The sequence below is a fragment of the Monodelphis domestica genome, chromosome 1, assembly GCF_027887165.1.
Source record: "Monodelphis domestica isolate mMonDom1 chromosome 1, mMonDom1.pri, whole genome shotgun sequence".
Taxonomy (NCBI): Eukaryota; Metazoa; Chordata; class Mammalia; order Didelphimorphia; family Didelphidae; genus Monodelphis; species Monodelphis domestica.
In genome coordinates this window covers 673,029,285-673,056,033 of record NC_077227.1, presented here as the reverse complement: position 1 = coordinate 673,056,033, position 26,749 = coordinate 673,029,285, and the positions used below count along the sequence as shown (strand labels likewise).

The window sequence follows — 26,749 nt, the reverse complement described above, 5'->3', positions numbered from 1 at the left end:
CAAACCTATCAAGAAGATGATCAACAGTACTAAAGCCTGTAGAGAAGTCAAGAAGGATGAGGAAATGAAAAAAGACCTTTAGATTCAGCTGTTAGGAGATCATTGGTAACCTCGGAAAGAGAAATTTCTGTTGAATGATTAAGTCACAAGACAAACCATAGAGTTCAGAAGTGAAAGGAAACAAAGTGGAGGTACCGTTTTTAGACAGCTTTCTCAGAGTTCAGTGATCAAAGGGAGAAGAGATGTGGAATGAAGGATCAAGTTTGTTTGAGGATGGCGAAGACATAGGTATGTCTGTAGGCATACATGTAGGCAAGGAGCCAATAGAGAAAGATTTCAGATTAGTGAGAGTGGGGATGATAGGGCAAGTGGTTGGAGATGATGAGATGGATTGGGATCACTTAAGCAGGCAGAAGAATTTGTCTCAGCAAGAAGAAAGGTCACCTCATTATGTGAGACAGAGATGGAGGAGGACATAGTGGGCAAAGCATCTGAGTGATGTGAGATGAAGGGGGCAAGAAGAGGGAGTTCTTGGTGAATAGTCTTAATTTTTCAAACTATTGCCCTGAATTACCTGAATACAATCTGGATTTCTAAAAACTTAAGAGTGGTATTCATAATAGTTATTTCCAAAGTAAATACTCAATCTTCAAGCTGAATGGAATTAAAAAAAAAAAAACTTAACTATATGCACCTCTTTAAAGTTAAGTCATGTGAAAGCAAGACGAGGTATGTAATATTCCTATCACCCTCTATAATACAAAAGTTCTATTGTGGGTGCTCTTAGCAAGGTTTCAGATAAGAGTTCATATCACATTGTCTTGATCTACAGAAGGCAGCTGTTTTACCCCCTTTGTATTCTTCAGAATTTTAAATGAAAAAAAGATAAGAGAAGGATAGTAACTTGACTCAGGGCTGTTTTTATCTGAAGTCCCACCAGACAAAATGAAAAGAATAGTTTTTTCTATAATAATAACTCACATTGATATTGAACTTTTAGATTTAAGTGCCTGTCATCAGCTTCAAGGACTGTTCACAGTTAATTCAAAGATCAGAAAAACTCAGTAGGTTCTAAATACTTAATTCTTAGTAGAACCACTAGATGGGGGTAGAAGTATAAAGTAGGAGTTCTGATGTGCTTAATTTTAAATGGTAAATGTTCAATTTACATGTTAAGACTTTGTTCTTCACAGTTCATCTCAGCACTTCATACCTGCCAACAATGTAAACAAAAGTGGGCTACCAGTTAATTATAATACTCAAAATATTCATAGAGTCCTTGAATTTCAAAGTTGGAAAGGTCTCTAAAGCCATCTAGCCCAACTTCCTAATTAGTTGGAGGCCCCTCAGCAGCATCCTTCATAGGTGGTAATCCGAACTCAGAATTCCTCTTTGGGGTGTCTTGGTATCTCATAAAGTAATTTATTATTTTTGATAGATCTCATCATTTAGGAAGTTTCTCCTTATATTGTATAAATATCTACCTCTCATTGGGCCTATCCTCTGGAACTATATAGAATGAATATAAATTCTTTCTAAGGGCAACCCTTCATGAAGTCTTGGTTCCATTAAGTTTCACCTTGTCATTTAAAGCTACATAAAATTGAAAGTTGAAGGGGAATAAACAAATAATTACTATGTTTAAGGAACTGTGCTCAGTGCCTTACAAAAATTATCTCATTTGATCCTCACCACAACCTTGTGATAGAAATGGAATTAGAATTAGGCTTGGTTAGGTTACCATCCTAATTCTGTCTCTAATCCTAACTCTAAAGGTTCTATGTGTCTGGATTCAAGTGCTTTATTGATTGAGTGTGTATATGTATATATATGCCCCCCCCTCCACTAGACTGTAAACTCGTCAAGGAGAATACCTAACACAACACAGTGACTAATACAAAACTGATGCACAATAAATGTTCATTGATGGATTGTTTAGAGTCCCAATTTTCCTCCATCAAGTCGATATTTCTCCACTGTGATTTAACAGGTGATGCTGCCAGAAGCATATTAGATCTGTTTGGTATAAATGATGGTGCTCAACTGGTTCACTGAAACTATGAATCTTGGTGGACACTCTGATCTCAGAAGGATCACATAGGATCATAGCTTTGTAGTTGTTGAAAACTTTAGAAATCATCTAATCCAATCCCTTCATTGTACAGATGAGGAATCTGAGGCCCAGAAACTGCAGGTCAATGAAAAGAAAAACTGTGCAGGTAGACAGACTACATGATACTATTGATAATGATGAATATGTGTAATATGACCTCATGATCTGAAGGCCAAGCCTGCTATATCTCCCCCTTTTCCTCAGGGTTCTCAGGAACTCTGAGAGAATCGTGGTGTCTCTTTTTTCTTCCATTGATCAGTGAGTCCCCCCAACAACTTAGTTCCTTAAATTTTAGGGAGACAGTAACTAGCACCCTAATTTCATTGAATCACTTATTAATGGCAATTTAACCACATTAATTGGCTTTTACTAAACAATATGTACTTCACAGTTTTATCAAGAATAAATATATAAACATTTCCTCCAATATCTTGAAGACATAATTCTCCCAACACTACTTCATTCTCTGCTAGTAGGGTAAAGAGTAACATATATTTTGTCTTCTTATTGCTTCTATAACCAATATTGGGTATCAAGATCTTCCCTTGAATTGTCTTTGCACTCTGTTGTCAGTCAGTACTTCTTGGTTTACTCCAGTATCTCTTGATCTTAACATATCTGTCTGATGGGTGTTGAATGAATTTCTTGGTCTAAAGCAGGCATGATGCTTGTAAAACATGTAAAACAAAGTCATTAGCCAGAGGGGTGGTTAGGAAGGGCTTGACCCTGGCTCCCTGCCATTTGGAAGGAAAGCAGTAATGGGGTAGGGAGAGGGAATCTATAAATAGCTTCTTAGATATAGATCTCATATCTAAAATATATAGAAAATTTTGTCAGATTTATAAAAATGTGAGGTTTTCCACAACTGATAGTCAAAAGATATGAATATAAAGTTTTTGGATGTAGAAAAAAAACACATATAGCTATATAAAAAATGCTCCAAATCATTATGAGTTAGAAAAATGCAAATTTGCAGTGGTGAAGCCAAGATGGCAGAGAAGGTGCATAACCCACATCTCTGCCAAATTACTCTCCAAACAACTTTAACATATCACCTCAAAATGAATTCTGGAGCAGTAGAATCCACAAAAGGATGGGGTGAAACACTTTTCCAGTATATCGCATTGGGGTGAGAGTGGACTACCGAACAGAGTGCCAAGACAGGTCCCACCTCCACACCCTGGTATAGGCCTTGGGGGTGGCTGAATCCAAGCAAAGGCTTCCTAAGCTCTCAGCCACATGCAGAGGTTTAGACAAGAATTTCTGAGATCCTGTTGCTTTCCAAGGATGCAGGATTGTATTGCTGGGACACAGATCTAGGTCGCAATCCCTGGTCGCAGTCCCTGATCACAGTCCTAAGGTGAGGAAGAGCACAAGAACATATCAGCACTTGTGGCTGTAGGGGAGCAGGAGACCTTTGGACCCTGTTTACAGTTTCAAGGTAGAAAAGAGTGCTTGTGGTCATTCACAGCCCAGAAAGTATTAGAGAGACCACAGACAGGACAGGAGAATATTAAACATATTTCTTAAATCATAGCACCTTGGAAGAACTGAAAACTTAAAGATCTCAGAGCTAGATCTGAAGGAGTTGTGCAGAGAACCCGAATTTTGGAACAGGAAGCTTGGAAAAATTCTCCATAGGAATGGAACAAACCTATAACAGTTTTTATAAGTTAAAGGAAAAGAAAAAGGCCAAAAATGAGCAAATAGCAACAAACTCAACATAGAAATTTATTTTGGTGATGGAGAAGAACAAAACACAAATTCAGAAGACAACTCAAAATCAATATTGTTGCATCCAAAGTCTCCAAGAAAAATATAAATCAGTATGAAGCCCAAAAGAACCTCTGGAGGATGGGACAGATAGGTCGCTCAGTGGATAGAGAACCAGAGCTAGAGATGAGAGGTCATGGGTTCAAATATGACCTCAGATACTTTCTAGCTGGGCAAATCACTTAACCAACTCCCTTTTGGAAATATCAACTGGATATATCACGGGTAACTCAAACTTAGCATGCCCCAAACAGAATTCATTATTTTTCCTCCAAAACCCTCCCTTCTACCACATTTAAATATTACTGCTCCAGGGCACTACCATCCTTCCAGCCTTCCAGGTTCACAACCTTAATATCTTCCTCCATACCTCACCACACATATTCAGCCTATCACCAAACCTTGTCATTTCCAACTTGATAGCATTCCCTTTTTCTCCACTTATACAACCCCATCATTTGTTATCTCCCACTTGAGCTATTGAAAATAGTTACCTAATTAGTCTCTATGCCTCAAGTCTCTTCCCACTCTAATTCGTTCTCCAATCAGCCACCAAAGGGATTTTCCTGAAACACAAATCTAAACACCCCTTTTTTTAAACATACAAAGTATATGCACATGCACACATGCACAATACACATACACACTTGTCTCTGATAAACAATATTCCAATTTAGGACAAAAACAAATTTCCAGTGACAAGTTTTCCTTTTAGTCATTTAAACAAAACACAATGTTTACTTTTACACCAGCATGAGAAATAAATTTGTTCACTTTAAGATATAATAGAGCACAGTTGTCACTCCTTTAAAATATATTTCCTACTGATATTAAATTTTGAAATGATACTTTTAGGATCATTATGTAATTATTAATAACACTTGCCTGGGAATTAACTCTTCAAATTACAGGTGGTTCAAAATTCTCTCAGCAATATTTTTTTAAAAATTCAAAACCCATGCATGAGTCAGATATAGATACACACATATATTTAGAAAATGTTAAAATTGGCATTTCTAGGTCAGGAAAATATAAACAAAATTACTTAAGAAATTTATAAGTTACACATCCAAATGAAATAATGCACTCTGGGTCGTCAATGGACTAAGGTGAAGCCGAAATGTGAAGGTACCTTTTTTCCCAACTCAGGTCAATTTTATACTATCAAAGGTTTCTAAACTTTGAGTATGTTTTTAACCTGGCTTTTCTCAGTATAGATTCAGGATTTAAGGATTTTTTTTAATCCCACAGAAAAAAGAATCTAATTGAAAATAAAGTTTTTTTTTAAAATAAAGATACACTAATGTAAATAGATCTGATGTATATATGAATACAAAATTCAAAGTGAACAAGATATTTTTATTTTAACATAAAGCATGCTTAAAATATTTATAGCCATGCTCTTTGTGATGGCAAAAAAAAATTGGAAAATGAGGGGGTGTCTATTGATTGGGGAATGGTTGAGCAAATTGTGGTATCTGATAGTGATGGAATACTATTGTGCTGATAGGAATGATGAACTGGAGGAATTCCATGTGAACTGGAAAGACCTCCAGGAATTGATGTAGAGTGAAAAGAGCAGAACCAGGAGAAAGTTGTACACAGAGACTGATACACTGTGGCACAATTGATTGTAATGAACTCTTTACTAGCAACAAAGCAATGACCCAGGACAATTCTGAGAGAAATAAACATAAAACATGCTTGTATGAAAATAAATCAGGAACTATAAAAAGAATTACAAACATTTTACAAAGGTTTATTTTTTTCTATATTAACTCATACTCTGTATGGACTCAGAAGTCCAATGGTATCTTATCTAATGGTATTCAAAAGCACATTTAAACTCCTCTCTGAGCATTTACCAGTCTTCTTACACCTTTTTCCCTTATGCATTCTATGCTCAGCTTCGTTGGTCTACCTACATGTTATTCTTATATCTCATCTCTCTATAACTTTTCACTGGTTATCCTCTAATGCCGGGAATTTTCTTCCTCACCTCCTCATCTTATTTTCACTAGCTTCCTTCAAGACTCCACTTGAATTCCACCTTCTGCAGGATGCCTTCCCTGGTCGCCAGCTCAGGGAGTCTTTCCCTGCCAAGGCTACCTCGTATCTACCTGTTTATAAGACACAAACTGTACAATATATATATTCATTTAGTTTAACAAACATTTATTAAGCATCTCATGTGCAAATTGCATTTTATGCAAAATAATTTGTATGCTGATATGTTCATATTTAAAACAGCCTATATATGCCTAATAATACGAAAGTAATTCAGGAGACCATATTGTTTTTATAATTATTACATGTGTATATGTGCACAAATATTCAGAAGAAGAATATTTGGAAGAATAAAATATCCAGACTGGGTAGTATTTTATTTGGTTGTACTCCTTCTATTTAAAAACCTTTAATTTTAATGTTTATGTCTTTACTTTTATGTTTCTCAAATATTTAGGAATACTTTTGATTTCCAATGACTGAATCAACTAATAAATTTTGTTGTTTAATGTGAAGCTATTTGATTTCAAGTGCCACTATTTTAACTGTAGTGTCTTCTTAGGTATGCTAATTTGTGTGGCTGTGTAGCTGAGTGTGGGGGATTACAAAACAAAATCAAATATGGCCAGCTTTTTAAGGTATCTTTTTTCAAATTATAATTTTTAACATAAATGAGGTTGTTAAACTTATTCAATAAAATTAGATCTAATATTTGGGTTTTCCTATTTTTAATCAATGAGAAAATCCAAATGCCTATCTTTAAGTCACCAAAAAATGAAATTGTTGAAAATTAATATGGATATATAGTTTTAGGTTAAGAAAAACTAGACAGATGAATGCTGTTTTTATTATGAATTAATGATTAGATGCTAAATTTCACTGATAGCAAATTAACTAACCATGCAATCATATGTAAGGCCTAATCATAACCTTGCAGATCAGTAGAAAAAATTCTAACATTAGAAGATATTTTAGTCTTTTCCCTTAACTTTGCATTTGTAATGTATGACCACAAAATATATTATTAAAAATCATATTGTCCTGCAATGGTTACTATTTCATTTTGGTTATATTAATATAATGTCATTTATTTGATGAAAATGAAATCCTGAATCCTATGCCCAGGAAAGAATATCTGCTATCTTTTCATCCATGATTTTATATGCCTTTTTAATCAAATGTCCAAGTTTTTCACATATTTATTTTTTTGTAGTCATACTACCCTTTCAGTTATCATTTTTCTCCTTTCTACATGATTCAGAACATTTTTCTTAACACAGTCATTATAAAGTAAATGATTTCTAGTTAGAGAAATTATTTTTTTGTTATTTTTGCCCTTTTAAAAAGGCCATATGTCTCCTAACCTTATTCATGACCTGATATATTTAAAAATGTCTCCCCTCAGAAGAAATCTGGGACCCAGTATGCTATTAAATAACATAATATTTAATAATATTGCTAATACTACTTATAATTAATGCTGAAGTAAATTATCATAATAATTTCAAACATTAAGTATCATCAAACTATTCCATTTTAGCTTTGGATTACAATATAGATACTCTTTGCTTAAAAGAAATCCATCATCCAGAAATCCACATTTGAGAATGTCCATCTTTGACATCTTATTTAAAAGAAAAAATGCGTACCTAAACACTAAACACTAAATGCTAACAGGGTCATTAAGATCTAATTAGAATGATTAAATAAAATTGGGTAATAATACTGGATCAGAAATGTAGCCCAGGAAATCAATTTAGTATTAAAATATTCCATATCAATAAGATGGAGGATGCAATGTAAAGAAAAGTGAACGCCTCTTCAGTTACAAAGGGATCAGCAAACTTTCATTCATAGGACCTATGAGTACAGGAGAGGCCAGTGAGCTGTTCCTTGTCTGTGTCAAAATGGGGTCATTTTGGCCATACTTGAAGAACTTGACTTTGCTTTTCATTTTTCATCCTGGCTCAGCCTTCTACAAATTTGTCTTCCCCACTCTGGATCACTATGTCAAATTGCAAGCAGATGTGAATTTGGGGTTTTAAACAATTTCTATTTTGTAACCAGAATTTTCCCCTTAAATTGACTGTAAAATTCTTTGGTCATCGTGTGTGGGCTCTGATATAATAAATGTCTTTTATCTTTATTGATAGGATCTCAATAAAGATTAGTTTTGAAAGTTGTTTACTAAAAGTAGTAATAAGATTTATTATATTTTTCCAGATCTCAATGTAATTAATTAAGCTCAATAATTCCTTAAAATTCCTAATTGAAATTTCCTTTTGATTGGTTTTCTTTCAGAAACATCTAGATAGAGCAATTGAACTTATACCTGATGAACCCTTTTTGTATTACCTCAATGGAAGATACTGCTATTCTGTGAGTCTCTTTTATTTCTAATTTGATGGCTGAGCTTAGTGTTAAATGGTAATACACATTTGCTAGTCTACATTGATTTAACCAGTGTAAACCTCAGTGACTGTTGTGAAACATGTCTGTGTTTTTCCTTATCACGTTTTCAGCACCTTTTCTTTCTTAAAAAAAATCAACCCTTAACTTCTGTCTTGGAATCAATACTAATTATCAGTTCCAAGTTAAAAGAGCAGGAATGGCTAGGCAATAGGAGTAAGTGACTTACCCAGGGTCACATAGCCAGGAAGTATCTGAGGTTAAATTTGCACCCAAGAGCTCCCATTTCCAGGTCTGGCACATCATCCACTGAACCATCTAACTGTCTATTCCGCACCATTTCAATAAATATCTTAGCACAAATGTCTAGTTAAACATCTATGGACATGAGATATGAAAAAAAAATAGTCCCAGCTTCCAAAGAGTTGACATCCTCCTGGAGGAGTGCATCAGGAACACTAATGAGTAGAAGATGGAGTGAACACTGAAGGTGATTTTTATAAAAAGAGGGAACTCCAGAGAAGGAGCCCCAGTCACAGCTGAGGAAGGAGAGAACACTAAACAGTGGGGGGGGGGGAGGAAAGGACTAAAGATTCCTTAGTGAAGTTGATACTTGTATTGATCCTGGAAGGATTTTGGATGGTGGAACTCAATAAACAATGAAGCATTTATGAAGTGTCTACCATGTACTAGGCATTTGGTTGGCATGGAGATGATAAAAAGGTTTATTCCTGACCAGAGAGGAACTTGGGTGAAATCCTAGTAGTGATAAACAGCACACTGGATGCAGGGAACAGCTAGGAGTCCAGTTCAGCTAGCACAAAGAGCTTCATCAATCAATCAACATTCATTCCGTGCCTACAAAGTATGAACAGTTCTCTGGGCAGGTTGGTGCTAGTTCTTAGATGGTCTTCAATGCCAAGCCAAGGAGTTTGAGTCACATCACCTTGGCATAGGAAATAAGATTTTGGAGTAGAGAAGGAACATTATCAGATCTGTGCCTTAGCAATGCAGTTTTGGCAGCTGTGTGAAAGATGGTTTGAAGAAGGCAGACATTGATGGCAGGGGTACCATGAGACCATCCAGATATAAGATGATGAGGGGATGAGGAAAAGGGGAGACCAAAGGCATCAAACATGGGCAGCAGGCTGCTCCTAAGAGAGGACTCAGATAAAAATATAATTGGAAAATATTTAACAAAATCAAAAAAGTAATCTCCCAGAATCCCTGATTTCCTTTAAAGCTTAGCCCAAGTGCTCTTTCTGCATAAAGCCTTTCTTGTTTCCCAAACTACTAATGTCTGCCCCTCAACGGCTACCTCACTTCCATTTTGTATATACCTCTCTGTGTGTTTACATGCTACACTTGCCTATATGTTTCCTTAGCATCTTTCCTATTAGAATATCATAAGCTCTTTGAGCCTTTAGGAACTGCTTTCCTTTCCTTTTTGTATCCCCAGTACTTACCACAGTGCCCATGTGCTTAACCAATGTTTATTGATTGATTGATCAAAACAAATGACTGAGTTTTATGATGAATATGAGAATAATATACTAATGAATTTTCTAAGCACTTTTTCTCATGCTGTGGGACATTCAGCTTTGTTTTTTCATTATCTGTGATATGAACTATGTGTATCTATTACACAAGCTAATATCTTGAATTGAACTAAAACAATAGATAGCTAACATAAGCTATAAATATGAGTTCAGTGGAATGAATATGGATAGTTTTTCTTTAAATTCTTAGAATATTTGGAAATTTCTTTTCCATGGTGATTTCTAAAATCATTTTTAATATAACACTTACAGAATTCATTTTTCTTTGAAATTAATTTCATAAAGCTCTTTTTTTAATAACTGTTGAAATCTCCCAACATGGTAAGGTGTAACAAAAGAGACTGGTTAGTCAAAGACAACCAGCTAAACGGGTTGTTTTTCTATAGGTTTTCAATTTGAATTGGATGGAGAAGAAAATGGCCTCAGTTCTTTTTGGTATGGTTCCAACTTCGAGTGTAGAGGAAGCTTTGGGAAATTTCCTGAAGGTAATCATGGCTACCAGCTTTTATTTAAAAAAATAATAATTGCCCATTTATCACAAAACTTAACCGTGATCCAGCATGCTAAAGGAATGCTACTATAAAATTGATGACATGAAGTTATAATTCTTACATATAGTAACATGTGACAGAGTATTCAAATTGCCTTTTATATATAATAGATGACACTTTCTTGTGACAGAATTATACAGTATCATTAGGCAAGAAATATTTGATCCAAATAATTTGTATTATTTAATTTAAAATAATCTAGGAAATCTGGCAAAGCCAAGATTTAACCTTTTGGGGGTTTCCACTGAACTCTTTTTAGGTTAAAAATATTCAATTTTATCAATTCACCCTGGAGTGAGTAGGCTCTGGTGATCAAGTCACACTAACCAAAACTATATTAGACTGGCTTATAAATCTCAAGGTCAATTTATTGTACTTCACTTCTTTTGTGAGTTTCTGATCTCATTGAAAGTACTATTTCCATTGGTACAACTCACAATCCTTATTCTTTGGGATGGTTACCTTTGTTCTCCTCCTCAGTCCTCCAAATAGGATTTATTCAGTGTGATAGAAGTAAGTCTTCCTCTTGATCTATAGAGCTGATGTGAATCCCATTAGAGCCCATTAGCTAGTTGTCAACCATCATTTTCTAACTATTATCCTTACTTCACGACTGTCTAACTTTGTAGTGAGCTATATACACATATATACCTGTCCAGGAATTAGTAACATTTTTCATGTAGATCACTATCTCTTAATGGATATTTCCCTTCATTTGTTTAAATGAAAGAGAAGGTTTGGGTGAGCAAAAGAATGATTATAAAATATATTTCCATCAAGTTATGATAGCTTGAGAGGCAGTATGTCACAGTGCATGCAAAATTAGCATTGGTGCCAGGAAGACCCAAGTTCAAGTCCCAACTCTGACATACTGGCTGTCTGATCCTGAACTATGTAACCAAGGTTGTGACCCTGATGAGGGAGTTTCTTCACCTGGAAGTTCCTTCTACCAGTGAAATCACAGATGTAGCCCCTCTCCCTAATCCTATTCTTATAGTAGCTAGGTAAATGGCATAGTTCCATTGTAAGGATATTTCTGTCTAGAGAACTCTTAGTTACCTGTAATTAGAATAGGTGAGCATTTGGGCAGTATTTGCCAAGCTCTTGGAATGGTCTCCTTCCTTGTCTTTCCAGCCATCCAAATCTTTTCCGTTCTTCAAGGCTCAGATCAAGGCATATCTTCTTCAAGAAGCCTTTCTTATAACACTTATACCTATAATGACTTCTGCTGCCTTCTGAGTTCTTTCCTTTGTAGCTATTATGGTCAGAATCATAATTTTGCACACAGTTACCTACTTCTCTTATTCTCTAATTGTTTGTGTGTGTTTAACTGGCTGGCCCAACCAGGTTCTTAATTCCTTGAGCATCAAAACTTTATATTATGCTGCTCTTATGACACCTAGAATTTCTTTCTGACAAAAACTCTGTATGCTATTACTTCAGGCAAAGGTTCATTAACTCAGGTATTACTGGTAACAGAGGAGAGCAAGGAAGTCAAGAGATGAAATCTTACTGGAAAGTACGATAATCTCAATGATCGTTTTGTAAGTCAAATAAAAAAGAGGAAGTGTAATTTATGGGAATTATTTGCAGATATTATTTCAATAATCTGTAATTCTAATCTTTCTCATTACTGTGATTCTATGATTTTTAAAATAGCATAAGTTTAAAGAATCAAAATTCATAAGTTAGAAATAAATGAGTACTATAATATAATGAAAGGTAGCTAAGTAGTCTAATGGATAGGGGTGTCAGGACTGAAGTCAGGAATGTTTCTCTGCCTGAGTTAAAATCTGGCCTCAGATATTAGCTGTGTGACTCTGAGTAAGTCATATCACCCCATTGACATCAGTCTCCTCATCTGTAAAATGAGCTAAAGAAGGAAACGGCAAACCACTCCAGTACTTTTGCTAAGAAAACCCCAAATAGGATCACAGAGTCGAACATAATTGAAAAGATGAAAAACAACAAGAATATAGCAAAGTGCAACTGATTGGAAGTTAGAGGACTTAAAGTTGGATCCTATCCCATAGAGAGAACAATCATATGACTTCTATGGGTCTCCTGGTTTTTTTCACTTTGTAGGATAGGAATAATAGTGCATGCACTAACTACTTCATAGGGTTGTTGATGGTTGACTGTTGGTATTATATCCTGAATTTATATAGGACTATAGAGATGAGTTGGCAGTTTTATGCAGTTTATTTTGATAACTGAAAAAATACTTTTAACTCATTCCAGCCAGCTCTCCACTTGGAAGAAATGTAGAAAAAATCTAAATGTATGTCATCATATCTTTAATAGCATATTACAAATATAACTTATTTGGGGTTTAAATGTTTTTAAATATTGCCATCAAAGCAAATAATTTAAATTTTTATACTTTTTATAGCAAAAAGGATTCTTGTTTTTAAAAAATTTTTGGTAAAGGACTAATGATTTATTATTCACAGAATTTTGGAGTTAAAGGAGACTTCAGTGATCAGTTCATCCACATCCCAAAAGGAATCCCCCTATGATATTATACATTGATAGTTGCTTACTCTTTGCTTAGAAATATCCAAGGCAGGAGAACCCATTACCTTCCCTGGCAACCTTTTGTATATAATTCTAATGTTGTAAGTAAAGCTTTGTGTTTTTTTTTCTTCTGACATTAGGTTTAAACTTGACTTTTTTTTTTTCAAATTTCACAGTGTTCCTTTTTCTACTCTCTGGGACCAAAAGAGCTATCATATAGCCCAAAGTATTCTCTTCCCTACACTTAGCATCCATAGTTCCTTCAATCATTCCTATTGTGCACCACAGAGAGCCATGAATTGTCTGTGGCAAAATTATAGACAGTACTTACAACATGTGTCAAGGCATGTCACTGAAAAGTTAGAGGGGGGAAGAGGAGAGAGAGAGAGAGGGAGGGAGAGAGAGAGGGAGAAAGAGAGAGAAAGAGAGAGAGAGAGAGAGAGAGAGAGAGAGAGAGAGAGAGAGAGAGAGAGAGAGAGAGAGAGAGAGAGAGAGAGGGAGAGAGAGAGAGAGAGATTGTTCAGTGTATTACAGTAACCATAGAGAAAAGAAAGACAGGCTTTATTAAGTACACTGTCTCCAGGGTCAAAAGAGACAATTCATAGGTACTAAGTGTAAACTACTCTGTCACTGAATCTGATAGTGAATATAACCAAATTATTGATATTTTTAAAGGAACATATTTCCCATTCATTGTACAGCTGGATGCAACACTGAAGTTTATTCTGATATTAGAAGTCTCATAGTAAAGCAACAGTAAAGCTCTTTGCCTGCACAGATAATCATTAGTTAAACCAGGAGTTTACATTTCATTAAGAATCAATATGTACACATATGTGCATATATTGAAAACAAAAATAAGGTCACTAAGAAAGAGGAAGTGGCAGTAGTAACTTCAGGAGTCAGGAAAGACTTCATGCCAAAAAGGTGCCACTCAAGCTGAATCTTAAAGGAAGCAAAGGATTTTAAGTCAGGTGAGAAGAGATGGCATTTATAGGAAAGAAGACATTTATATGAAAGGTACAGAGATAAGAGATGAAGGGACATGTGAGGAATAAGAGGGTGAGCAAAAGGTCGGTGGTGCCATCTTATGAAAGACTTCAAATGTCTTCTTATAGAAGTTGAAAGAGAGGAAGAAGAAGGATGGAGAAGTGATTTGGAAAATGATACAAGAATCTAATCTGACAACACCTATCTGCTTAGTTCCCAAGACCCCTTATTTTGGGGGTTATCCCTACTCTTTGGAGACCTGAATCCCACTCTTTGGAAAACAGGAGCAAGAGACAGAGATATGTAGCAAGCATAAGATGCTAATAAGATTTAACATCCCACTTCTTTCTCTTATCAGATCTACCCTTTAGAGGCCATATAAGCCAACCCATATTTGAATGAGAGTCACTGCTACAATGTCTGTGACAAATGGTCACCCTTGAAAACCTCTGGTAATGGAGAGCCAAGGACCTCATGAGATAGCCCATTCTACTTTCCAATAGTTCTAAGAATTGGCAGGTTCTCCCACACATTTGTACTTACATCTAGTTTAAATGTACTTCTTGGTAACTTTCACTTGTTGTTCCTAAATCTTCTCCAGGGGGCCAGGTAGAGTACCAGGTAGAAAAGCCTCACCTCCTTCCCCATAATAACCCTGCAGAATGCTCAATCATCCTGCACTGCCTCCCACACCACCCCCAACACACACACACTTATGCATATACACTTTTTTCAGTTTAATATCCTTAATTCCCTCAGTTTATCCACAACAGCATAGCCTGCAGTTTCTCACCATCTCGTCATCTTCCTTTGGACCTGATCCAGACTATCAGTAGTTTTCTTTGCTACACTGCAGTGTACCCAGTACTCCATACTAGAGTATTGTTTAGCACCCCGGATCTCTTACCATCTCTGCTACCACCCTTCTGCCCCCCTTTTTTTTTAATTTGTGTCTTAATGCAACCTAAAGTCACAGTGGTTGTTTTGGCAACTATATCACAATCAACTCATTTTGAGTTTGAGGTTTGCATAAACTCTCATATCTTTTTCAGGGAAACTATTACCTAGTCACTTCTCTCCAATCCCATACTTGTAAAGTAAATTTTTAAAATTCAGTTGTCCAAGCCATCTTAAGTTCAATATATTTATTTTATGTTCAATATATTTTCAAAGGAAAATATGATTTCATAAAGCATACACACAATGATAATTAACTTCTATGAAGATAATAAGTAGAATTTTTATAAATTGATCCAAGAGCAAATGACATTTTCTTCCAAATGATAATGTAGTACTCTATCTGATTAAAAGATATACCTTTAATGGAGGAAAGTGTAATCTTAGTGAAATGTATATGTTGGCATTTGAAATTGGTAAATTTCGTTCTCGTCATTTATTTCTCATTTTCTCCTTGTCCTTTTTTTTTTTTGCTTGTTTTCATTTTGTTTTGCTTTGATTCTTTGACTAGGCTGAAGAGTTAAAACCTGGATATTCCAAGTACAACTATGTATATTTGGCAAAGGTAACCATGAATGATTTTTTTAAGTTTTAAAATTTTGTGTTATTCTTTAGCACATTACTTTGATTTCTTTTTTTTTTCAGTGCTACAAAGATCTTGGGCAAAAAGAAAAGGCTTTGATGTATTGTGATTTTGCTTTCTTGCTTTGTTCTCTTAACAGAAATGTAAGTACAGATCACGGCAACTGATCCAAATCTTCTCTTCTCAATTATCCTTTTCCTTACTTATCAGATAACAGAGAAAAGGAGATGGAGAGAGAGAAACAGAAACAAATATTTAAATGTATTTTTAAAAATACAAAAATATCACTTAAATATAATTAGCTTAAGGATGTTTTAGTCTTTATTAGATTCACAGACATCCTGACTTTGGTTTTCTCTCTTCTGCTAACTAGAAGAATTATGCTAATAATGACTGCCTATCTAGGAAGAAGTGTTTTTGAGACAAGCTTATAAGGCAGCAGCTCACCATATCTCATGACCACTCAGAGCTGGGCAAAGGAAACAGAATGATCCAGATAGAGAAGTAGGGAACAACGTAGTTATTGTCAGGGAGCTCATGGTAGAACAGGGTTAAGAAGCAACAGAAAAGAGCTCAGAGTTTGGTTCCAAAAAAGTTGCCCATCCCTACAGGGTCCAGTTCTCCTTAGGAGGCACCCTTGCCAAAGCACATAGGGGAGAAGTGAGCATGTCATCCAGCTCCTGTCTCCTGGCCCTTGGGCTCCTGCCTCCATAGATCTCCCATTGCCTCCTTTCTAGCTCGACTTGTTTCTCCCCCAATTTTTATGACCTACCTCTGTTCCAAAACTACATCTCTAGCTGTAAAATGTGCATACTAGACTATTAGAGCTGGAACAACCTTTAGAGGCCACCTAATTCTGCCCCCTAGTTCTATAGATAAGAGAACTGGCTTTCAGAGGGGTGAAATGATTTTGCCACTGTCACCCAGCTTGTAAGTGGCAAGACTAGTACTTAAACACAAGTTTTCAACTACAGTCTAATGTTTTCCCTCTAAGCCCTACTGTTTCCCATGCTGGCAGTGACTTAATTTTGACAGCATTCAGTGATTGATTCACATTATGCCAGTAATGTTAGGAGGATTAGCCAGTTAGTAGTCTGACTGTCTGTGTCCAAGGCTTTTCTTGCCATCAAGGAAGCAAAAAGGAATTGCCATTGGTTTTTTTTGCTCCCTAATAACCACAGTCAAGCTTTAACTATACTCTCTAAACTGTGACCTGAGAAAGAAAGCTCAGAGTCGCCTGTTTTGGGGTTGTGACAACAAAGTTGAGTCCCTTTTTTAGCTTTGCTCTTTCTTCAGATGAGGCATAAACAGAACAGGGCCACAGCTACCTTCTGTAGGTTTTTTTTTTTTTGGTTGTCCTCTCTTAATTCCAGGTTTCTACTTTAGACATGTTAGATGAGTTAGAAGTCTGAGATGAGAGCTGTAATTAATAGCTGTTGGATTATTTTTAAAAAATAGGCAGTGAAATCATGTCACAGCCAGGAAGTTGAAAGAGACTAGACCTAGTTTTAGCCTGGAAACATGAGAGGCAAACAGCTTAAGGGGAGAGCATTCTGGATTCTGGATAAAGCCCTAGACCTGTTTAAAAACTGTCTCTGATCCTACATATCTGTTTAACTTTGGGCAAGCTCTCCAACTCTCCTTGGCTACAGTCTTCTCATCTACAACGAGGAGTCAGGATCAGGGAGGCTCTAATGCCCCTTTCAGATTTGGGTCCTGTTTACCCTCCATACCAGAAAACAAGACAGCCTCGAATAACACTGGTTTAGAAAGCAATGGCGTTTGCAACACATCATGCAAGAGGACGTGCCTCTGACACATACACATACTAGCGATGTGACCAGGATCGAGTCACCACCTCACAGTTCCTCCCGGCCAATTTCTAAGACAACACGTTACAGATTCTTTTCTGATTTATATCCGTGGTGGTGCAAAGAGATTTTTGAAAGAATGGCACAAAGGCAGCGAGGTGGGCCAGTGGATTGAGAGTCCTGAGTTCAATTGAGATTCTGGGCTCAAATCTGTTCTCAAATACTTCCTAGCCATTTGTGACCCCAGGAAAATCACTTAGCTCCCTTTGCCTAGTCCTTACTGCTCATCTGCCTTGGAACCAGTGCACAGTATTGATCCTAAAGGGGAAGGGAAGGGTGAAAAAAGGCACAAGATTATTAACAGGATCAACTCACAAAACAGCAAAATGCAACTTAAAGAGAAAATAAGCCACAGAATGTTGAGTATAAAATCCAGCCAAGCCAGACTATGTCTAGAATATTTTCAGATTAAAATAGGATAATATAGTCAAAATAGATATTCCAGCACATGTGTATAGATGCATGTATATATATATGCAGACATATAGACACATACACCTATATTTTATTCTCGTCAGCACTGATAATGGAACCAGTGTATCTGGACTTTTAGCATAGGAGGCAGCTCGATGGCATAGAGGACAAAGTGCTGGACTAGAGTGAGGAAAACTAAGTGCAAATCCATCCCCAGACTCGTACTAGCCATGTGATCTGGACAAAGTCACTTAACCTCTATCTGCTTCAGGTTCTTCATATATAGAACAGGAAAAATAATAGCACCCCCCTCTCAGGGTTGTTATAAAGATTGAATGAGGTTCTGTGCACAAAACACTTAGCAAAACTTGAAGCGTTCTATAAATGTTAGCTTTCACTATTATTATAATTAGGAAAAGTACTTTCTGAGAATGTAGCAATGTGACTTACAAGGATGACTTGGCAAGATGAACTGGACTGGACTAAAGACATACAAGATAGAGCAACAATTTTAAAGGAACTGAGATCTTGCTTTTTAAAAAGATCCCTTACCTTCTGTCTAGGAATCCATACTCTATATTGATTCTAAGGCAAAAAAGAGATAAGGGCTAGGCAACGGGGTTAAGTGACTTTCCCAGGGTCACACAGCTAGGAAATATCTGCGGTCAGATTGAACCAAGGACCTCCCATCTCTAAGTTTGGCTCTCTATTCACTGTGCCGTCTAGCTGCTTCCACACTTGATTCTTAAGCTATATGAAAGAGGAGAAAATTTCAAAAGAAATAAAATGGAAAAAAATCACAAATGATGCTTTTGTTCAAAAATAATGGTGACCCAAGTCAACCAGCTATTAAATAGCAGAGCCAAAGTCCAGCATAGGACCTCTGACTCCAAATGAGAACATACTTTTCACTTCAAATAATGATGATGCAAGGTAAATTATACTATGCAAGGGCTGATGGAAAAATTTAAACAAAGTCCAAAAGAGAAAACTATTGCAGTTGCCTTGAGAGCAAAGTCAGGTATCTACTTAAAGATTATTGAACTCTTGAGACATCAGGAGAAAGGGCATAGAGATAGATAAGTCTCAAGTTGGAGTCCTGGGGTATACCCACAGTTAGAAGAGGATGGCAAATCTACAAAAGAGCCCAGGAAAAGGCAACAAGACAGGTGAGAAGAAACCCTTCAGAAAGAAATGTCATGAAGTCTCAGAGAGGAGAGAGTATTTGGGAGGAGAGGTGGTCATCATGGTCAGCAGTGCTCCGGAAAGGTCAAGAAAGAGGAAGATTTGGCACTCAGGAGGGCATCGGTAACTTTGGAGAGAACCATTTCAGTTTAGTGAAGAGGTCAGAGAAACCAGACAGACAGCAAAGGGTACAAAGGGGACTGAGAGAAGAAGACAGTGGGGACAAATGTTGACAATCTTTTGTAAGAGTTTGACTGGGAAAGAGAAGAAAGGTATAGACGAAAATGGATAGGTTAAGCACAGGAGGAAGGATCCAATGAGATTTGTTTTTATGATGTGCCGTGGGAGGGGTTAAAATTCATTTCATTTTTACTAAATGCACGATAAGTAAGAATTAGCTATAGAATTGTTACATGAGATCATAGATCTCACTGAGAAAATCCTATAAAATTCTGGGAGTTTAACTAATCAATAAACAGTATTTTATTAAGGGCTTGCAATATGCCAGGTACTATGCTAAGCCCTGAGGATACAAAGAAAAAAGAAAGGCAGCTCCTACCCTCAGGGAACTCACAAGGAGACAATATGTTCTTGAATGATCACATACAAGAAAAATCCAGAATTTGTGTAAGGTAACCGTGAAAGGGAAGGCAATAGCAGCGGGAGTACCAGGAAGAGCCTCCTACAAAAGGTGGCATCGAAGCTGAATCGTGAAGGAAGCCAGAGTCTGATGAATTAGGAAGGAAAAGTCATTGTTACCTACCAGAAGAGAGGAAAACCAGTACAGAGGCATCACAGGTAATGAATACAAAGTTGGCCAATATGGCTGGGCCATCAAGTGTGTAGAAGAGAGCGATATGTAAGAAAATTGCAATGTCAGGAAAGGGCTCATTTGTGAAAAGCCTTAAATGACATAGAGAGGAGTTGATTTCTGTTCCTAGAAGTAAGAAGGAGTCATTGGAGATTATTGAATAGGGAGCTGGCATGATCAGATCTGTATGTTTGACAAGTGGCATTTGTATGGAGGAGAGTTTGGAGAAGGAAGAAATTAAAGGTAGAGAAAGGAAGGAAGGAAGGGAAGGAGGGAGGAAATAAAGGAGGAAAGGAACAAGAGAAAGGAAATGACAGGAAGAAAAGAAGGAAATAAGTATTTATTAAGCATCCAGGATATGCCACACGCCATGCTGAGTGCTTTACAAATATATCTTATTTGGAGCTCACAACAGTCCTATAAAGTAGGTGCTACGTTTTAAACTTTAATTTTTACTCTGATTTTGACACTGGTTAAAATAAGATATTTTGTCATTTTTTATGTGGAAATGCTTTTGATTTTCTCTTATTTTCTTTCAGCATTCATTTTTATAATGTTCCCAGGATCACAAAATTGTGTTCCATTTATAACAATTGAATATAAAATAAATATCAAAAGTCTAATAATATACAACAAAATAAAAGTTCTAGGTAAATGCCAGTAGATACTATTGGTCATAAATCAAACCTAAGAAATGTATAACCTCTGGCTAACCAATTAAAATATATAGCAGAGGGCAGCTGGGTAGCTTAGTGGATAGAGAGGCCAGACAGGAGACAGGAGATCCTCGGTTCAAATCTAGCCTCAGACACTTCCTAACTATGTGACCCTGGCCAAGTCACATGCCTCCCATGCCCTTACCACTCTTACTTCTTAGAACCAATACAGTGTTGATTCCAAGATGGAAGGTAAGGGTGTTTTATTTTTTTTAAGTATATAGCAGACAGCACCCTCTTAGCAATTTTGCTCTGTCTGCCTCTCATTGTTTTATTCTTTCAATGCCTTTGCCCTCTTGATCTTCCTAGGAAATGGTCCAATTTAATAGATAAATCAGAGGCAGAAGGCCTCATGTATTTTCCTTTAAGTAGTGGGTGGAAGTTGCAAAGATAGAACTTTAGACTTAAAGTAAGGGAAAACAGTGAAATGGGCTGCCACCAGAACTAGCTGGCTCTTTCTTCATTGGAGGCCTTCAATCAGAAGCTAGAGGACCATATAATGGATGTCTTATACAAGGGAATTCTTTTGTGGGTATGAACTGGTCTTGATGGGCATTGGGTTACCTTCTACCTCTGAAACTCTGTGATTCTTTGGTTCTTTGGGAAAACAAAGCAAGGCAAAATGAGGTTGAAATGAGGAGAGGGGAAGTGGTGAAAAGCATGCTAGAACTGGTATCAGAGCTCTTGGGTTTGATTCTTGGCTCTTCCACTGTGTGACTTTGGACCAGTCACACACCTTCCCTAGGCCTCAGTTTCTTCATCTATAAGATGGAGGGTAGGGAGTGAGGTGGACTGAATGGTCTCTAAGCTGTAAGGACCCTTTTAGTTCTAAATCTATAGGATCCTAGGTAGACCCTTTCCAAACTTAAGAGATTCAACAAGCAAAAGGGAGAGGATTTCAAAAATTAATATGATTCACTCTCTGTCCTCAAGAAGCTTATAATATGGTAAGAAAGGAAGGGAGGAGTTGTGAGTCATGAACACAAATAAATCTAAAGTCAAGGGGGAAAAGCAACAAGCCCAAAAGTTAAAAGTGTTTTTTTTTTTCATTAGTGCCAGCATTTCTGACAAAATTGCTAAAAATGTAGCAGATTCACTAATATGTTAATCATCCCAACCCCTCTGGACAAAAATAATTTCTCTGATATTACTATGCTGTGAGTGCCAGGGGATCTGGGGCTCTGACTTTAGGGGGTTATTATTTCCTGACTCTGAAATGATAGCCACCTGTGTATAGGTCATGTGGTCTTGTTTTGGCCCCAGGTGTATAATCTGAGGTCTTGGGAAACAAGTCTTCTCAAAATAAATAGGATTTTTCTGTCTAAAGCCCTATAAGGCTGCTAGCTAAATAAATAATAACTGCTCTGTTAGCGTCAACAGGGGCATTAAAGCTCATGCATAAAAAACCATTAAATAAAATTATGTTTTCAGATAAAGTATTTCCCAAGTGAATGAAAACTGTACTTTAATGATATTTTCCACTGGAAAATAAGCAGAGAAAATTATGAGGTACAGGATACAGAATATTAAAAAGAAACCAAAGGCCCATAATCCATAATAAATGAAAAATATTTACTAGGAACTCCACTTCCCCATATTTTTACTCTTCATTCTTCCTCACCCATCTCCCTCTCCTCATTTAGTGATTTTTCAAGTCTTGTCACTTTCATCTTCACAATCACTTCCACAATCAATTCAGTTCAATCCAACAAAGATGCTGTAAGTGCCAGAGCACTATGCCAGGAGCTGGGGAGACAAACAGGAAAGAAAACCTGCCTTCCAGGACTTTACTTTCTGTTGGAAGATCAGATACACAGACAAGTAAATTCAAATGAGAGCTTTTCTCTCTTTTTTTTTTCTTTTCATATCCACCCTGCTAGCACAAACCCTCTGCACCTCCCACCAGTATTGTAATAACGTTTGTCTCCTGATTGATTGATCTTCAGAGGCTCCCCTCGTCTTCCATCTTCCACACAGATGCCAAAATAATGGCCCTGGGACAAAAGACAGACCTAGTCAGTTCCTCACCACAGAACCTTTCAGGGTTCCTTTTGCCCTGAGCATAGCCCTTCAAAGTCTGGATCTAACCTACTTTCTTTTTTATTTTTAACATTATTTTACTTGGTCATTTCTGAGCATTATTCATTGGAGACAAAGATACTTTTCCTCCCCCCACCGCCCACCTATCCCTTAGCCGATGCTACCCGATTCCACTGGGTATCACAAGTGTTTTTGATTCGAACCCATTTCCATGTTGTTGGTATTTGCCCCAGAGTGTTCATTTAGAGTCTCTCCTCAGTCATATCCCCTCAACCCCTGTAGTCTAGCAGTTGGTTTTCCTTGGTCTTTTTACTCCCACAGTTTTTCCTCTGAATGTGGATAGTGTTTTTTCTCCTAGATCCCTGCAGATTGTTCAGGGACATTGCATTGACATTAATGGAGAAGTCCATTACCTTCGATTGTACCACAGTGTATCAGTCTCTGTATACAATGTTTTCCTGGTTCTGCTCCTTTCGCTCTGCATCACTTCCTGGAGGTTGTTCCAGACCCATGGAATTCCTCCACTTTGTTATTCCTTTTAGCACAATAGTATTCCATCACTAACATATACCACAATTTATTCAGCCATTCTCCAACTGAAGGGCATCCCCTCATTTTCCAATTTTTGGCCACCACAAAGAGCACAGCTATGAATATTCTTGTACAAGTCTTTTTCCTTATTATCTCTTTGGGGTACAAACCCAGCAGTGCTATGGCTGGATCAAAAGGCAGACAGTCTTTTATTGCCCTTTGAGCTCTAACCTACTTTCCATCTTTATTTCACATTGTTCCAATTTATATGCTACCCTCCAATCAAATAGAAATTAACTCCTCCACAAGTTCACCTTGCCTTCTTTCTCCATACCCATGTAGGTTCACGAAGACCAATCCTCATGCAATTCCATCTCTTGAAATATTTCTTTTCAAGACCTACCTCAGGAGAAAGGGGAATCTTCCTTCATTAAGTCTTCTCTGACATGGCCCGAGGGCTCTCTCTGCCCTCAATTTCTCCTAACATTTGTCATCTCCCTCATCATATTCTGCTGTGTTTGCACCTCATCTGTTTGTTTCTCATCTCTAACCCATCTCTTCCACCTCACGTCCACCATTAAGTTAAAGCTTTCTGGAGAACAAGGACTGCCTTTTTGATCACTAGTTCAACTGTATGTCTCCCAGGTAGTTGGTAAACCTTTGGATGGAGTGAGTGAAGTAACCCAAGTTAATGTATGTAAAGAGCCATCTGCTATCAACATCAGTAATTATTCTTGATTATTATTATTATTGCTGTGATATCCAGCCTGCTCACACTTTATTCCCTACCATGTGTTTTATGATCCAACAACATTAACCTGCTTGAAGTTTTTCAAACTCAACCCACCATCTCTCCTCTCCATGTCTTTGTACATTCAGCCCCCTCACCTTGGTCTCTTAGTTTCCCATCACTCCCCTCAAGACTCAACTCATAGGAAATCTGTACCATGCATCCTCCATTAGACTGTAAAGTCCTTGAGGCCTTTTACCTTTCTTTGTATCTTCACCTTTAGCAGAGTCTGGCATTTGGTAAATCCTTACTATTTGACTGATTAAATTATATTAATGTGGTATACATCAACAATCATAATAATAGCTCCTTTTTCAATGATAATAGAAAGTTGTTTTTGTTGGTGGGATTTTTTTTTTACTATAGGCATCTTGGAAATCATTATAATGGGCCATTTCTTTCCTGCAATTGAATCTTGGTAAGGATAACTGAAATCTCTAATTAATTATTTGGCAAAAATATTCATATAGTATTGACATCAGAGTCCAAGTACCAAAAAAAATTGCTTAGATAATCTATTTACATTTTCTTGATACTATAACAACCTAAAATTTTTCTCATGATTGATATTAATAAAGAACTTTTTTTCACTTATTAGAATAATTAAAGTGAAGTTCAGGTGTTAATTCATTAGTGAGGCATTTAAAATATACATATGGTATGTTGAACAATTCTGGATCAATAATTTTTAGAGCCCTATTAGTAACAATTTCCTCCAGATCTCTCATTTGTGAAGAATGTCAGTTAAATGTCATTTTCTAAGAGAATTTATCTTTATACAAATATATTATAAGCAGAGGTCATGATTTATTTACTTTAGTGTTCTTTAAAGAAATAGTTTTTAAATACTTACTAATTTGAAGCAACAGGGCATAAACAGAAGAACACCAAAATACAGAACTTCACATATGGAATATTAAGCCTAGAACAAGATCTCTTGAGAAATTCAGTCCCTCATTTTACAAAAGAGGAGATATAACTTCCTGGAGTGATTGATTCCTAAAGCACTGTGTTGTGGTGGAGAAAATGGGACCCCTCAAAGTATCCTAACTCTGGCAGATTTGCTCTGTGGCCTTGGGAAGTCAGAGTCATTGCCCTCATCTATAAAATGAAAGAGCTAGATGAGATGATCTATAAGGCCCAATGTCCCACTAGGCTTCATAGCTCTCTGTATATGACCTAAGTAGTCAAAGCCATTGAAGCCATTGGTAATTTGACAGTCATGTGTAAGGACTCCCCACTTTTTGTAAGCACTGATTTGGAATGACAGAAATTATGTGATTATTATCAAATAATATGTGAAATATCATGAAATATCACATAATGTGAAATTATCATGAAAATGATCTCTGTAGGCAAAGACCCCTCAGGATAGGCTCTTTTGGTGATCTTTAATTTATCCAATCAAATGAAATAACACATGTAAAAGTGCTTCACAGACTTTCAAGACATATATAAATGCTACCTATTTTGCTCTTTTAGCTAGTTTATAGAATGGAACCTCACTATTCCTTGCCATACAGTGTCTTTGTACTAGTGTTAGGAAGATCCCAGCTTGCTAAGCTTCTACAAAGGACACCAACCCTCTCTCCACTCCTCTCCTCCTACTTTCTTGGACCCTCTAGCTTGTCTTCTTTTTGGAATATTTCTCCAGTTTATCCAAATTTTCACACATGAGTTATATCTAATTCTGCTTTGAGGTGTTCCAGCCTCCCACAAGGGATAGGCTTTTGGAAGTGGAACGGTTTTGGCAGAATAAGATACAGCTTTCTATTCAACCTGCAGCACAGGATTTCACATAGAAACTTCTCCCCCTTGGCTGAGGCTTAGCTTTATTTCCTACCCTCATGATCACACATCTACTTGGCACACAGTTTCATTCTCAGCATACATGTTTCCATAGAACATAACAACAGGCACAAAGCCTAAGGAGATAGTCAACAAAACATTGTTGCTAAGTGCAGGGTCAGAGGGTAGAATCAACATGACCCAGATATAGGTTGGGGAATTCAGAGCACAGATTTGCCAGAAGTTTTTATGCCTAGAAAAGAGGGTCCTATTTAAGTGGGTATATAAGAATCCTTAGGTTTAATTTTGCAAATGGGATCTCCTGGTAATATTCTGCGGGGTGCGGGGAGAAGAGTGGGACATCTGTATTAACTCAGTAAGCATGTTGCTCTCATTTATTTTTCTCAGGGCTAAGTAAGAATAATAATCATAACAAATCCAATAATAAGGGGATGTGAATAAGGAAAGTCACTTAGGTTGGTTTCAGTGGGTGTTTCCATCATTCCTGGGTGCTGCCTTGGATTCCCCAGTTTCTACATGTAATCATGTCAAACAGATGGCTCCTGGCATCTCCCCCTTTTTTGTTTTTTTAATTGGAGTGACTTTAATTCAATTTGGACTTGATGTAGGGTAGAGCCTAGAGATATAATGATAGAAATGAGTGCAGTAATACCCAAAACAGGGGATGCAATGGAGCGCTTAGAGTGGCTTAATCTATGGGGGATTAATTGTAGGGCATACCAGTCAGTAGTCATATTGACAGGAAGCAAAATAAAAGGTGGTTGTTCAACAACAAATACAGTGGTAACAGGAATGGAGAGATTAAGACAATTAGTTTAAATGCAACCTGAACAAGAAATTCTAAAAGTCATGGGGGATGACATCTGTAGGACTGCCGAGAAAGTCAGAGTCATTGGTGTAAAGTAGAAAGCAGCAGTACAATGAGGAGGTGAAAATCCTTGCTTGTGCTTGGGCTTCAGGTGTCTTGATTTGTTCCCAAGTTGGTAGAGCATTCTGAGCTGTTGTCTTGACACAGTCTCTCTGTATCTGCATTCTCTTCATTGCCTTCTTGCTGGACTTGGTCATGTGGCTTGTTGTTGGGGCAGGAGTCATGGTGAGGACATGTCCTAAAGGTCCTAAGTTT

At 37.0% G+C, this 26,749-nt stretch overlaps 1 protein-coding gene across 10 annotated transcripts in view; it reads left to right on the top strand.

Moving 5' to 3' along the window:
* Window positions 1-26,749, top strand: part of RMDN2 (regulator of microtubule dynamics 2) — a 117,486-nt gene that overhangs the window by 85,743 nt on the left and 4,994 nt on the right. For all 10 annotated transcript variants that reach the window (XM_007477023.3, XM_016425104.2, XM_016425105.2 and 7 more), the window contains 5 exons: window positions 6,456-6,531; window positions 8,195-8,272; window positions 10,248-10,346; window positions 15,388-15,441; window positions 15,522-15,602. In XM_007477023.3, coding sequence (XP_007477085.2) covers window positions 6,456-6,531; window positions 8,195-8,272; window positions 10,248-10,346; window positions 15,388-15,441; window positions 15,522-15,602 — 388 coding nt within the window. The remainder of the gene's footprint in view (window positions 1-6,455; window positions 6,532-8,194; window positions 8,273-10,247; window positions 10,347-15,387; window positions 15,442-15,521; window positions 15,603-26,749) is intronic.